General features: G+C 37.4%; 1 protein-coding gene across 1 annotated transcript in view; it reads right to left on the bottom strand.

The window, feature by feature from the left end:
- ASPA (aspartoacylase) overlaps window positions 1-15,634 on the bottom strand; it is a 33,357-nt gene that overhangs the window by 13,699 nt on the left and 4,024 nt on the right. The window contains exons 3-5 of the mRNA XM_006899743.1: window positions 7,245-7,440; window positions 5,785-5,878; window positions 3,236-3,343 (exon numbers count right to left, since the gene is read on the bottom strand). Coding sequence (XP_006899805.1) covers window positions 3,236-3,343; window positions 5,785-5,878; window positions 7,245-7,440 — 398 coding nt within the window. The remainder of the gene's footprint in view (window positions 1-3,235; window positions 3,344-5,784; window positions 5,879-7,244; window positions 7,441-15,634) is intronic.

Below are 15,634 nucleotides of genomic sequence, written 5' to 3'. Positions count from 1 at the left end.
TTCCTTGCTGAAAGTGAAGACAACGTGAAGTACTTATTGAAGAAGGTCAAGTACTGTGAACTTCAACCTAAAGAAAACGAAAATATTCACAACTGGACCAATAATCAATATTATGATAAATGGAGAAAATAATGAAGTTGTCAAGGAGTGCTGAAAGAGCAAAGAAATGGGTCTCAGAAGAGGTGCGGCCCGCGTGCTCCTGAGAGGCGAGGATGGCAGGATTTCACCTCACAGACATTGAGCATGTTGTCAGGAGGGGCCAGTCTCTAGAAAAGGACATCACTCTTGGAAATGTGGAGGGTCAGTGAGAGAGAGGGAGACCTTGAGTGAGATGAATTGACAGAGTGACCACAACAAAGGGTTTTAGTGGCAATTATGAGGACAGTAAAGGATCAGGCAGCTTCTTTTTGTTGTGCAAAGGGTCACTCTTAGTCAAGCCAAGCTGACACACTTAACAACAATCTTATCTTCTAGGAACTTTACAGTTTTAATTTTGACATTTAGGTCTTTGATCCACTTTGACAGCTTTTGTGTACAGTATGAAGTATGAGTTCTGTTTCATTTTTCTTCAGTTATCCAATTTCAGCAGCAACATTTATTAAGGATACCATCTCTTTGTCGCAGCATGGTCTCTGACCCTTTGTGGAAGACCAGCTGTCCTTAGATGAGTGGCTTTATTTCCGGTTTTTCTTTCTTTATGTTGGTTTATGTGTCTGTCCTGAAACCAGCACCAAGCTATTTTGATAACTATGGCTATGTGGTCAACAAGCGTGGTATCTCTTTGTTTTCCTTCAATATCGTTTTAGCTCTTTGAAGCCGTTTCAACAAATTTGGAGGTTAGTTTTTTTATATCACTTAAGAATGTTAATGGAATTTGCATCAAGATTGCATTGTATCTATAGATCAGTTTGGTAGTATTACAATTTTCCCAATGCCCAGCCTTTTAATCTATGAGCATATGGGAAGATTTCCCATGTTGTATATCTCTTTTAGGTTTCTACAGCTGTGTTTTATAATTTTGCTTGTATTAATCGTTCACATCCTTGGTTTAATTTATTCCCAATTATTTTATCCTTTTAGGCTATTCAAGGATGGTAGTCTTCAATATGGATTGAAGGTTGTTAAAAATTACAGCTTACTCAGCTCCACAATCAATACTCTTGGCAACAACAGTCAGGAAATCAAAAGATGAATTGCATTAGGTAAATCTGCTGTCAGGGACCACTCCAGAGTACTGAGAAGCAATGATGTCCCTCTAGAGACTAAGGTGTGCCTGATCCAGGCCATGGTCTTCACAATTACTTGCTATGCATCAGACAACTGGACAGTGACTAAGGATGGCAGAAGAGGAATTGATGCCTTTGAGTTGTGGGTGCTGGAGAAGAGTCTTGAACATACCATGGACTGCCAAGAAAACAAATAGGTCTGTCTTGGAGAGAGTGAAGTCAAGTTTCTCCTTGGAGGATAAGACTTTGAGGTTCTGTCTCATATACTTTGGGCATATGTCCAGGAGCGACCAGTCCTTGGCGAAGGACATCATGATCAGAAGGGTGGAGGGACAGCTCAGGAGACGAAGGCCCCAGATGAGATGAATTTGTGCTAGTGAGACTGGCTCAGGGCAGGGCAGGCTTCAGAGCTGTTATATGTAGGGTCACTGTGAGTTTCAGGTGACTCGACAGCATATAACAACAACAGTGTTTCCTTGAGTTTCTTTTCAGAGTTCTCTTTATTAGTATAATCAAACTGTTTTTTGTGTGTACAATGATTTCTTAATTAAACAATATACAAATGTATTCTTTTATAAAAATAAAGAAAACAAAATTAGACTGGTTTGTTCCTCTTTTTCCTAGTAATCACTGTTATAACCTTGAAGTATTTTTTCCAAAACTTTGTATATGTATTAACAAACTATATATACATGTGTCCTAGTAATTATTTTTAAAATGTTATTACTAGTATTTAAAAACAAATACATATTTTGTTTTGTACATGAATTTCTTTCAATTAGTAATAGATTTTCTTTTTTTTTTTTTTTTAGGGTAAATAGTAATGATAGATTTATTAGAAAGTTACATCCCCAGTGGGACTGACCTTCCTGCTTGAAAGGAGATAAAGGAGAAAAGGCCCTAAGTAGTTTTGAAGATTGTTTCATGTTTATTTATCTGGGTGTTTCCTGGTTGATGGATGCTGAGATCGTTCCCATTGTCCTTTCTCTTAAAAACAATCCTAAAACAACCATGCTTGCACGTAACACAATGGTTGTGTTTGTGTTTCTCTGCAATGTGGAACTGCTGGATTCTAGGATTTGTGCATTAAAAGAGTGAATACTACGCAAAATTACTCTCTAAAACGTTTTTAAGGAACCCTGGTGGCACAACGGGTAAGCACTCTGCTGCCAATGAAAATGTTGGCAGTTTGAACTGCTGCTTTGCAACAGATGAGGCATGGTGATCTCATGATTTACTGTCTGGAAAACCCTGGGGAGCAGTTCTATCCTCTCCACATAGGGTTGTTATGAGTCAGAACCACTCAATAGCTCACAGCAAGCAAAGTGTCTATAGCACTTCATGTTTCTACCATCGTAGAAGAAATCTGTCCTGTTTGCCTACATCATCACTGACCTTAATAATATTAGATTTTAATATTTTCTCAGTGTAAAGGAGCCTTGGCAGCATAGTGCATTTTGTCGTGTTGGGCTATTAATCTGAGGATTGGCCCTTTGAGTCCTCGACTCTGTGTTAGAAAGATGGATGGTTTCCTCCTACAAAGAATTTATAGCCTCAGAAACCCAGTGAGTTGATGGGAGTGGGATTGTTTTGGGGGGCAATGTGGGAAAATAGTTTTAATTGCACTTGTACATCTTTTTTTAAAAATTATTTTTAATTTCAATGAACATTTACAGAGATTGTGGATTTCCATTCATTCGTACATCCCTTTTTATAATTGTTGTTCAGCATCTTTTAAAATACTTGCTAGAAATTTGCACGTCTTAGTTTTTCTTGGTTTATAAAATTCAGATTATAAGGAATATAAAGACTTGATTTGGTGAGCATTGTGCGATAGCTTCCTTTCTTGAAGGTGTCTCTTCTGGCCATTGAGACATAACTGAAGGGAATACAAATTTGACCTGGGTTCTAACTCCTATTTCAGTGTTCAGAGGGTCCCTTTTCTGGTCCATTTTTACATTTAGATATATGAACTAACAGTTGAGGAGAAATCCTGATTTACCACTTACCTTCATTGAAATGATTTATAAAATCAAGAGCATGTTTAATAATTTTTCTCATTTGATCCAAAATATCAGCTCTCAGAACCCCTTGAGGTTGTGGACCAACTTCTATACCTAAGTATAAATTAGAAAAAACCAAGCATTTGGCTAGATGAAGATCTAAATATAGACCCTGTAGCAACATGGAATCTATTTAAAACAAAATGTTAGTTAACATATAAATTGGAATATACGTACACATTATGTCATAATGAATAAAGACTGGGAGAGAACATGGAAGAAAAATCCGAGCTGTGTTAGAGTAACAAAATATTGTTGTTTTAAAAGAATTATTTGGCATTGCCAATGTATTTTAAAAACATAATATAGTTAAGACAGCAATCAAATTTATGTTGACAAAATAGTAAGTAGTCAAAAAGAGATTTGTTGCAAATAGCTATTTTGGCATAGAAAAAGAAACTAAATGAGCCGTGGATTTGAGTAAACATAACAATCTATTCCATCCTGAAACAACATTTCTCCCTTAACATAACAATCCATCCTGACACCATAAAGCAAATGTTTCAAATTTATGTTAAAATATGTATTCATTTCTTATTATCACAGTAGAACTATGTTTGTATATCAGGGCTACCATTTGTCACTGTCAAACATCCATCCTTACAGCTATAAAATTACTCTTTCTCTAGACCATTTATCAAGTTCTTTCTCTTCTGTTCAAACCATTTGCACACTGATGCCTTCAGTTATTACTCTCTCCTTCTCAAGGCTATTTGTAAAGACAATGATCTTGGAAGATAGAGAGGGGGTTTTCCTGGAAGCAAAGGGCAGGTGCGCCTAGGGCCGGATATAGAAGACTCCAAGTTTCTTAGCTGTCTTCACCCTTGTGATACAACCACTGGTGTGCAAGGGTGTTTGTTACCTAGTCCTTTTCACACACCCTGGGGACTGGGGCTTGGAAAAAGTACAAAAATGACACTTTGTTACTACTGTTGTTAATAATCTATTACTTATCTCTGATATAGTAGTCTTGTGTTATCTACCAGTGTCCACAAAACAGTGGCAAACTAATTTGTTAATTTGTAACATACTGGTGAAAGTATCAGCTATTTTACAGTCCTTGACAAAGAGTGAGCCAGAAAGGAACCAGGAGAACCTAAAGATCAGAGTCCTAGGGGACTAGAAACATTTTGAGAAGCAGATTAACTGCACTTCTGATTCAGCCAAACCTGAGCACTTTTAGTAAGCTCATGAATGTATTAATGTACTGAAAAAGCTAATCAATGTTCCTGATATTAAGAATGTTTTCAGGGAGCTCTGGTGGCCTAGTGGCAAGACGCTGCACTGCAATCCCAGAGGTACGCGGTTCAAATCCACCAGATGCTCTGCTGGAGAAGGAGGGGGCAATTTCCTCCTGTACCAGTCAGATCTGATTTGACGGTACATGTAAAAATAATAATAATAAAAAAAGAATGTTTTCAAGCTTTCTGCTCTCAGGTGGAAAACTACCAAAAAACTCAACTATCACACAACTTCCTCCTTCCAAAGAAAACGTTAACTCATCAAAGGTTTCAAGTCACCACTAACACCTACTAACACTAAGCTACTTACAAGATTCCTCAGGGCCCACTAAGTTGAACACTTGGACAGAATGATCGCATTGTTTCCAACTATCACCCTCCTTTTTCTCTAGTCCTTGTGTTTATAATAAACCCCCTAACCACTCTACCTTCAGGGATATTTTCTCCTAATACTCAGATTCTCCTTACTTGGAGAGTGAATAAACCCGTTAGTTTGCTGCTATCTTCATTTTTGAGAATTCTTTCTCACTTTGGGACATCGACCCACCTACCATGGACTATCAAAGCTGTTGTTGTTGTGGTGGACCATCGAATCGAACTGACTCATAGCTGACTCTCTGGTGGATTTTCAGAGGCAGTTAGTTACAAAAGAGGACTAATATTTTCTATATAGTTATACTTTATGATAGAGAATATTTGTATATATTGATGTGAAATATGTGATTGAAATTGTGATTAATAATCATTCATATGTTTTAACTGGAAATTTCAATTAACACTTTATTAGGCTGTAGAAAGGGTAGGCCAGAGAACTCTATGATAATACAGATTACTGTGTAGCAGGAAAGAAATCAAGCAGGAGTTTGGGGACCATTGTATATCATATTCCCTTCAGTCTGAAGTGTCGTCTAAGGCTGGGGTCTGCTCCACTGTTTAAAGAATTGTAGAGTAATTGATTCTTTCTGGAGTGGGGCCAGGTAAACTCTATAGGAGGTGACGTTTGAACTTTTCTTTCAGCAGGAGAAGAATTCTACTAGACTCATAGCAAAAGAAGCAAAATGATTGTCCAGTGAAACTTAGTTTATTTAGGAGGAAATTTAGTATAGTTAGACTGCTTGCCTGCCTGGTATAATTTTGCTTGTTACTTAAAAGATACTATGCAAAGTAATTATAAATATTTTCTAAAAAGAATTTTCTTAGTATTTTAGCTAGGATATACTTTGTTCAGTCAGGACAATGGAAAATAATACTTACCAACAGGATATTTGGCTACAGAGCGAGTGGTTGCATATTTGAGAGAAGGATGCTCGATAAGATAAACATAGCAAGGTAATGGGTCCAAAGATGTCTGAAAAGAATTTAAAATATCATTCTTGCTATATAAAAATCATATTTTTATTTTCACTGCTATAAACTCCATCAATATGTTTTGATTCATCAACTAAGATTAATAAACCCACTTTATGAAATGAATTTTAAACCTCAGTGATATTATTATACTTTTAAAATAGTATAAATGAGTTACTCATAACACAAAATTACACAAATTTCTAGGTAAAATGTACATGAAGCAGTTAACCAGAACCGTAGCTGAAGAACATAAGATATACTTTTCTTGTAAATTGAGATCCTTGTTTTTGTTTTCATCACTGGTTACATTTACTTTTTAGCTTGGTGTTAATCTCTGTAAAGAATTTTGTGTCTATCCCTGTAGTCCTGCTTTCTATAGATGTTTAGTGACCTCCCCTCATCCTTACCACCCTTTGTCTAAATGAGAATTCAAGCCAGACCTTTCAGTTTTGATAATTTGCTGCTTTTCTGCATCTGGCAACTAAGGCATTGAATGATCCTTTCAAATGTTTAACAAAAACAGCTTTATTTTCATTTCCTTCAAGAACTAGTTAACTACTGTCAAAAACTCAAGGGAAAGAATACTAGCTAACCTTTATAATCTGCTAGGTATTGGGCTAGATGCTTGAAATACTTGGCATCATTCATGGTATTTAACAGTCATGGGAGTGTTGTTATTGTGCTAACTTTATAAAATGAGGAAAACAAGATTTTTTGGAGCTGAGTGTCTTTTTCCAACATTAGTGAGTGAGGAAATCAGCATTAGAACCCGGGTCCTCTTGGCTACACACTTGCCCCACTAAGTCATACTGGCGCTCAGGGAGGACAGATGGCCATTATACTAAGGAAACAAACAATTCATTGTTATTTACTGGCAATTTTTTTCTAGTGACAGGCACAGATTCACTAAATTTTTTTTCTGTAGATTTCTGGGCTTTAAAATGATTAGCTAGATCATATATGTGTGGGAGTATCTGAGTAAAATGGGGCAAAAGAAGCACTAACAGAGCCTATCATTAGAAAATAGTCAAGTAACTATTTTATGAGCATCCTAAATTGAACTAGTCCCACCACAAACTTTTAATAACTTTGGTATTAATTAGACTAGACCATGATTTGGCAGTTGTTTGAATAAAAGTTTTATAATTTATAGATAATGAATCCGTAAGTGTTTGTGAATTTCATTTATTATTTTACTCCTTCTCCCTCTACAGTCTGGTTGCCCTTTCTCTCCCAAGCTTACCATGGAGCAGATCTCCTGGGCACTCCCTACTGATCCCTCTTTTTCTACTTATGCAACATCTTTAATGAATTTAAAAGTACAGGCACTATGTTAACTTATAAATGAATAACATTAAAATTACCTTAATATAATGAAACATCTGAATTAAAAAGTCATCCTTGGAATCTTCAAGAATAAGAGTGCACCCCATGTTAGATGTGGTATTGTGAAGGTCAAAGATAATGTCGTAAGAATCTTCACTATCTTTTGGACCAAATAAATAATTTATTTCTTGAGCCCGTCTTACTTCATATGGCAAATCCTCTGACCTAGTTTTGCTGTTCTTAGCAAAAAAGAAAAAGATTAACAACATCTGTGGCTGAGATAACATAATTATACAATAAAAACACAATGTGCAAGGAACCAGTTGTCAAACCTTTATTACCAAAAAATATGTGGGAGAAGAAATAACTGTTGCTCTTAAGTACCATCAAGTTGACTATAATTCACAGAAACTCTGAACCTTGTCTTTTCCCATTCCATCTTCACCATCTCTGATACGCTCGAGCCTATTGTCACAATTACTGTCATCTTGTGGAAGGTTTTCCTTTCTTTTGTTGACACTCCACCATTCCCAGCATGATGTCTTTCGAAGAACTGTTCCTTCCTGACAATATGCCTGAAGTACGTGAGATGAAGTTTCATCCTTGCCTCTAAGGAGCTCCCTGGTTACACTTTCTCCAAGATAGATTTGTTTGTTCTTTTGGTAGTCTGTGAGATAGTCAATATTCTTCTCCAACACCACAATCCAAAGGCATCAATTCTACTTCTGTCATACTTATTAGTTTTCCATCTTCAAAATGCTTAAGAAGTAAGTGAAGAGACCATGGCTTGGATTGTTTTTGTTGTTGTTGATTGCCGTCGAGTCAAGCACAAACTCATAGAGACCCTACGAACAAAAAGCCTGAAGCCTTTCTATAACTATCGTCATTTATCAAAGTTCATAGAGTTTCCAGAGCCATGTTGTTTAGGAAGTAGATGCCACTCCTATTTCCAACTTGGATTTGGTGTCTTTAAACTGATATCCTGGAAATAAGCTAAGTGAGTATAAATGGTCAGCCCATGAAGAAAAACACCATAAAGAAGACGGACAGTGAAAAAGAAGTCCTCAGTCAGACGGATTGATACAGTGACTGAAACTATGGCATTATTTAAGTGCAGAAAGGGACTCTGGTAGCCTAGTAGTAAGAAACTGTACTGCAATCACAAAGGCATGAGGTTTCAATTCACCAATTCCTCAGCAAAAGGATGGGCAGTCTCCTCTTGTATGACTTATTCCCTTTGAAAACCTGTGTTGGTTCTGACTCAATGACACAAAAAGAACAGAGAGATTATGAGGACCCCACAGTATCAGGCAGGGCTTCATTCTGTTGTACATAGAGTTGAGATGAATTGGAGCCAAAATGACAGTACTTCACTCTAACAGTGTAAATGGGGAGTTCCTGGATGTGCCAATAGTTAACATACTTGTTGTGGAAAAAAAAAGGCTAGTGGTCCAAGTCCTGATGATCAACTTCTGAAAAAGTGAATTCAACAATTGACAATCCTATAGGGCCATTTTACTCTGATATGCATGGATTTGCCATGGGTTAGAACTATTTCAACAGCAACTGGCTTGATTTTTATTTTGGCTTAATGAAAATAGAGACAAACACTGGACTTTAAAGGAAATAATTGAGAAGACTTAGTGACCCATTGGACATGGAGGGTAAAGGCAAAAAATATACTAAGGTGAGTTTCATTAGGGATTTTGTGAGTAATGCTGCCATTACTGAAATGAGAATATTGGAGAACTAACAAATTCGAAGAAATGAAGAGAATGAATCCATTTATCTTATAAATTTTCAAACTGATCTTGAATGAAATCTGTTTAGCTTCTTGGTAGAATTAAGGACAAGAACCAGAAAATGAATTTAAATAAGATTGCTGTCACTGAGCTTCATACTATGGGATCGCCATGATAAAACTCATCCTATTTCAAAGTTATTTTTTTAAAAAAATTAAGTCAAATAAGAGTTATTTTTCATAGTTCTTACTATGACATGTTATTGTTGTTAGGTACCATTGAGTTGAATACGACTCAAGGTGACCTTATGAACAACAAATCTGAAACTTGTTCTATCCTGTGCCAACCTCACAATCTCTGACATATCCAAGTCTATTGCTGTAGTCACTGTGCCAATCCACCTGGCTTAAGGTTTTTCTCTCTTTCAGCATCCCCTTGCCTTTCCAAGCATATTGTCCTTCTCTAAGGAATATTTCCTAGCAACATGCCTAAAGTATATGAGATAAATTCTTGCCTCCAAGGAGCACTCTGGCTACATCTTCTTCAAGATATATCTGTTCTTTTGGCAGTACATGGGATATTCAGTACTCTTCTCCAAGATCACAGTTCAAAGGCATCGAGTCTTCTGTCATCCTTCGTCATTGTCTAGGTCTCAGCAGCATAGCACATAATTAGAAAGAGCATGGTCTGAATCAGGTGCACCTTAGTCCTCAAACTAACACCATTACTTCTTAAAAATTTGGAGAGGTCCCTGACTGTAGACTTTCCCAGTGCAATAAATCTCCTGATCTCCTAACTGCTAGTATCAAGCATATTGATTATGGATCCCAGTAAGATGAAGTGGTTGACAGTTTCAATCTGTGATGTTGCCCACTGGTTCAGTGGTGAGAATTTTTATTTTCTTATATGTGAGATGCAATCCATATTGAAGGCTGCAGTGTTTGATTTTCTGCAAGTGTTTCAAGTCCTCCTTACTTTCAGCAAGTTATTTTACAATAATGATATAATTTCATCAGGAAAATAAAGTACTTTAGAAATTAAAATTAATACTCATAAAAGCATGATTTAATACACAAAGTATGATAAATGTATAGTTGGTCTGTAGAATATCTATGCTATACAACATTCCAAAGAAAGGTGACCCAACTGAGTGTGGAAACTACAGAACAGTGTCATTGATTTCACATGCAAGCAAGATTCTACTGAAGATTATCCAAAAACGATTAGAACAGCACATCAGCAGAGAATTGCCGGAAGTCCAGGCTGGGCTTAGAAGGGATCGTGGTACTAGGGATATTGTTGCTGATATTAGATGGATCTTGGCTGAAAGCAGAGAATACCAGAAGAATGTCTATCTGTGTTTCATTGATTATGCAAAGGCATTTGACTGTGTGGATCATAACAAACTGTGGCTGACTCTGAGAAGAATGGGAATCCCAGAACATTTAATTGTGCTAATGCGAAACCTATACTTGGACCATGAGGCAGTAGTCAGAACAGAGCAGGGTAACACTGCATGGTTCAAAATTGGGAAGGGTGTATGCCAGGGATGCATCCTGTCTCCATACCTTTTTAACATGTATGCAGAGCAGAGTATCCAAGAGGCTGGGCTCTATGAGGAGAATTGTGACATCAGGATTGGTGGAAGATCTATTAACAATCTGCGTTACGCAGATGACACAACCCTGCTTGCTGAAACTGAGGAGGACCTCATGCACTTGCTGCGAAGGGTCAAGGACTGCAGCCTTCAGTATGGACTGAGGCTCAATGTCAAGAAGACAAAGATTCTCACCACTGGACCGATTGGCAGCATCAGGATGGATGGTGAAGAGATTGAGATTGTTCACAGCTTCAGTTTGTTCGACTCCACAGTCAACACTCTTGGCACCAGTAGTCAGGAAATCAAAAAGCGTATCGTGATGGGAAAGTCTGCTGTTAGGGACCTCTCTAAAGTACTCAAGAGCAACAGTGTCTCTCTGGAGACCAAGGTATGCCTGATACAGGCCATGGTCTTTGCAATCGCTTGTTATGCATCAGAGAGTTGGACAATGACTAGAGAGGACAGAAGGAGAGTTGATGCCTTTGAGCTGTGGTGCTGGAGAAGAGTACTGAATGTACCACGGACTGCCAGGAAAACAAACAGATTCATCTTGGAGAGGATTAAACCAAGCTACTCCTTGGAGGCAAGGATTCTGGGGCTTTGTCTGACATACTTTGGACATGTTGCCAGGAGGGATGGGTCCTTGGAGAGGGACATCATGCTTGGGAGGGTGGAGGGACGGCGCAGGAGGGGAAGACCCTCTATGAGATGGATTGATTCAGTGACTGGGGTAATCAGGATGGGTGTGTCAGAGGCAGTGCGGTTGGCGCAGGACAGAGCAGGGTTTAGGGCTGTTGTGCATAGGGTCGCTATGAGTCGCAAACGACTCGATGGCACATAACAACAACAACAACATACAAGAAGGTGTACTTGAATAAAAGGTAGGAGCCATCATTTGATTTACTATGAGATCAAGCCCAAGTAATTATCTTTATTCAAACTAGTGTTTATTATAAAAAGAGTATAATAAAGTCTACTTTGAGCATGTTGCCAGGAGGGGCCATTCCTTGGAGAAGGATATTATGTTTGGAGTGATGGAGGGACAGCAGAAGAATGGAAAACATTGGAAGAGATGGATTGACACAGTAAATGAGCATAAGTATGTCAGAGGCAGTGAGAGTGGCTCAGGATAGGAGAGGATTCAGAACTATTGTGCATAGGGTTGTTAGGATTCACAAATAGACTTGATGGCACATAACAAAAACAATAACAGCAAAGCAGTTCTGCTTTAGTTGTTTGTTTCCATATTACATTTTAACTAGTAGTCTACAAACTCCTTGATAATACGGACCATCTCTTACTATTTCAGCTTTGGGTTCTGGAAAGAGTAGACATTTAGAAATATTTTTAGATACATTAAGTAATGAAGTGGAAAAAGGTAAATATTTAGAGGCATATCTACCTGCACCATTATATTTGCTTGTCCTTATAGTTTATTCTTAAGGGTATAATTTACTTGTCAGGTTTTGTATTGGAGAAGTATCTTTGCATGTTGCTCCTCTTAATAGCTTAGATATGTAAATGTTTGCTTGTTTATCATCTGTTCTTTTGGGTACAAAGCTTGTCTGTCAGATGCTGTACTAAAGTGGAGCTCCCAGATTAAGACAGACTAGGAAGAAGGATTGACCATCTGCTTCTGAAATAACAAGCCTTGAAAAATCGTGTGAACAATGGAGACTATTAGATATAGCACCAGAAGTTGAGCCCACATATTAGAAGACACACACAAAAAATAAGGAGGAATAGTTGTAAATATCAGTAATAATTTAAAATGCATGATTTACAAATGTAGAAAAATTGGACATGGTTAAAAATGAAATGGAATGTATAAATATTGACATACTAGGCGTTAGCAAGTAGAGATGAATTGGCATAGGTCTCTTTGAATCAGACTACTATGATCTACTAACTGGGAATGAAAAAGGGAAGAAAAAAATGCAGTTGCATTCATAGTAAAAATGAGCCATTTCTAAATCCATTCTGAAGTGCAATATTGTGAGTGACAGGATACTATCCCAAAATAAAAAAAACCTGTTAATACCATACTATTGTTCGAATACATGTATCAACAACTAAAAGCAAAGAGGAAGAAATAGAAATTTTCTACCAACCTTTGCAGTCTGAAATCGACCAAATGTGCAACCAAGATATATTAATAATTGGTGCCTGGATTACAAAAGAATGAATTGCTGGAGAAGCTCAAAATCAGCTGTGAAAATTAGGCTAGGTACTGACTGTGGAACAGACAACTACTCATGTGCAAGTTCAAATTGAAGCTAAAGGAAATGAAAACAAATCCAATAGAAACAAAAATAAGACCTTGAGTTTCTCCCACTTGAATTTAAAAACTCTCTCAAGAACAAGTTTAAGGCCCTGAACACTAATGAGCAAAGACCAGATGAGCTGTGAGGTGATAATAAGGATATCATCCATGAAGAAAGTAAAGGGTTGCTACAAAGACAAAGGAGGAAGAAAAGACCATGGTGGATGTTGGAAGAGATTTTGAATATTGCATTAGAATGCTGAGAAGCCAAAATAAAGGGAAGAAATGAGGAAGTTGAAGAGTTGAGCAGAAGATTTCAAAGGGTAGATGATAAAGACAAAGCAAAGTATTATTATATCAGAATATTCAAAGTAACTGGAGTTAGAAAATCAAAAGAGAAGAACTTGCTCAGCATTTCTCAAGTTGAAGGAACTGAAGAACAAATTCAAGTCTTGAATTGCAATACTTAAAGATGTCATGAGTGGAATATAGAATGATTCAGGAAGTATCAAAAGAAGATGAAAGGAATACATAGAATCTCTTTACCAAAAAGAATTGACTGACACAGAAACATTTTAGGAAGCAGCATATGATCAATAACCAGTGGTAATAAAAAAGGAAGTTCAAGAAGCTCTGAAGGAATTGACAAAAAATAGACCCTAGGAATTCATGGAATACTAACTGACATATTTCAACAAACATGCAGCCCTGGACGTGCTCACCAGGTTGTGTCAAGAAATCAAGAGGAGAGCTACCTGATCAACTGACTGTAAGAGATCCATATTTATTCCCATTTCAAAAAAAGGTGATCTAACAGAATGCAGACATTATCGAAAAATATCACATGCAAGCAAAATCTTGCTGAAGATTATCCAGAAAGGACTAGAACAGTACATTGACAGAGAACTGCTAGAAAAACAAGCTAGGGTTAGAAAAGACTGTCATTAGGGACATCATTGCTGATGTCAGTGATAGCACCAGAAAGATGTCTGTGTTTCATTGCCTATGTTTAGGCATTTGACTGTATGGATCACAGTAAATTGTGGCTGACACTGAGAAGAATGGGAATCCCAGAACACTTGATGGTGCTCACATGAAACACACCTAGACCAGGAAGCTAGTTGTCTGAACAGAGCAAAGGAACACTGCCTGGTTCAATATCAAGAAAGAAGTGCATCAGGGATGTATCCTTTATTTACCTTTTTAATCTATATGCTGACAAATCATTTGAGAGGCAAGACTTTATGAAGAAGAATGTAGCACCAGGATTGGAGGAAGACTCATCAATTGCATTATGCAAATGATACAATCTTGCTTGCTGAAACTAAGGAGGACTTGAAGCACTTCCTGTAGAAGACCAAGGACTGCAGCCTTCAATGTAAATTGCATATCAACATCAAGAAAACAAAGATCTTCATCACTGAGCCAACAGGCAGCATCATGATAGATAGAGAAAAGATTGAAGTTGTTAACAATTTCATCTTGCTTTGATCCACAATCAACAACATTGGCACCAGCAGTCAGGAAATGAAAAGACAGCATTAGGAAAGTACACTCTCATGAACCTCTTCTGAGTACTAAAGAGCAATGAATTATGTCAGTTTAGAGATTAGGGTGTGCCTGATTCAGGCAATGGTCTTCTCAATTGTTTCCTATGCATCTGAGAATTGGATAATGAATAATGATGACAGAAGAAGAATCGATGCCTTTGAGTTGTGGTGCTGCAGAATAGTATTGAACATACCATGGACCACCAAGAGAACAAACAAAAGGTCTGTCCTGAGGAGGGTGAAATCAGGCTACTTCTTAGAGGAAAGGATTTTGAAACTCCATCTCACATACTTTGGGTATGTTGTTAGGAAGGGGCCAGTGTTTGGAGAAGGACACTATGCTTGGAAGGTGGAGGGTCAGCACACAGGAGGAAGACCCTGGATGAGATGGATTGGCACAGTGACTGTGGCAATGGAGTCAGGTGTGTCAAAGGTGATGAGGTTGGCTCAGCATAGGGTAAGGTTCACAGCCATGGTTTATAGGGTTGATGTAAGTTGTAATCAACTCGAGAGCACCTAATAACAACAATCTACAAATGTATCAACAACAATCCACAATGGTAACAAGTAAGATACAAAACCAGCAAAAATAGTTAACAAGGACATACCTAGAGTGAAACTGTTAAATATACTGTATGCGGTAAATTACACCTTGGCAGCAATTTTAGTTACATAGTTCTGGTGAAGTGCCTTTGCCTTTCATTATTCCTACATATGGTAATCTACCACAGATGGTCAGCACAGTCATCTCTTGGTATGGGGGTGGGATGAGGAGATGTTGGTTCTGTCGATACCAGAATCCAAGGATGTCCAAATCTCTCATGCAACATGGCACAATATTTGCAAATAACGTATGCACATCCTCTCATATTTGAAATATTATAGAATAAATCCTACACTTCACTTCATTTTTATCGGTTCAGCATAGCGCTTGGTGCCAGGTAAACTCAATTTTTCCTTTTTGGAACTTTCTGGATTTTTTTCCCTTGGATTTAGAGTCAATAGATAGAAAGGGCAGACTGTATATCTATTTCATATCTGTTGTCTGATGACGGGTGTTTACTCATTCTTCCACTCAACAAATACTAATTGAAATATTACATTTTTCTAAAGGAGACCTTTATAAACTATCACAGAAATTGTTGTGTGAAAAAATAGTAATAGAATTATCAAGAAAACTAAAGAACTTATGCACAAGCATAGTAATCAAACATTAATTTAATGCAAAGGATTATGAAACATGTTTCCTTATAAGAAGTAAATAAATAAATAA

This window comes from Elephantulus edwardii, unplaced genomic scaffold (genome assembly GCF_000299155.1).
Source record: "Elephantulus edwardii isolate Elephantulus edwardi_28Jun2011 unplaced genomic scaffold, EleEdw1.0 scaffold00267, whole genome shotgun sequence".
NCBI lineage: Eukaryota > Metazoa > Chordata > Mammalia > Macroscelidea > Macroscelididae > Elephantulus > Elephantulus edwardii.
The sequence above is the reverse complement of the archived record's forward strand: the minus strand, read 5'-3'. Positions and strand labels throughout refer to the sequence as shown.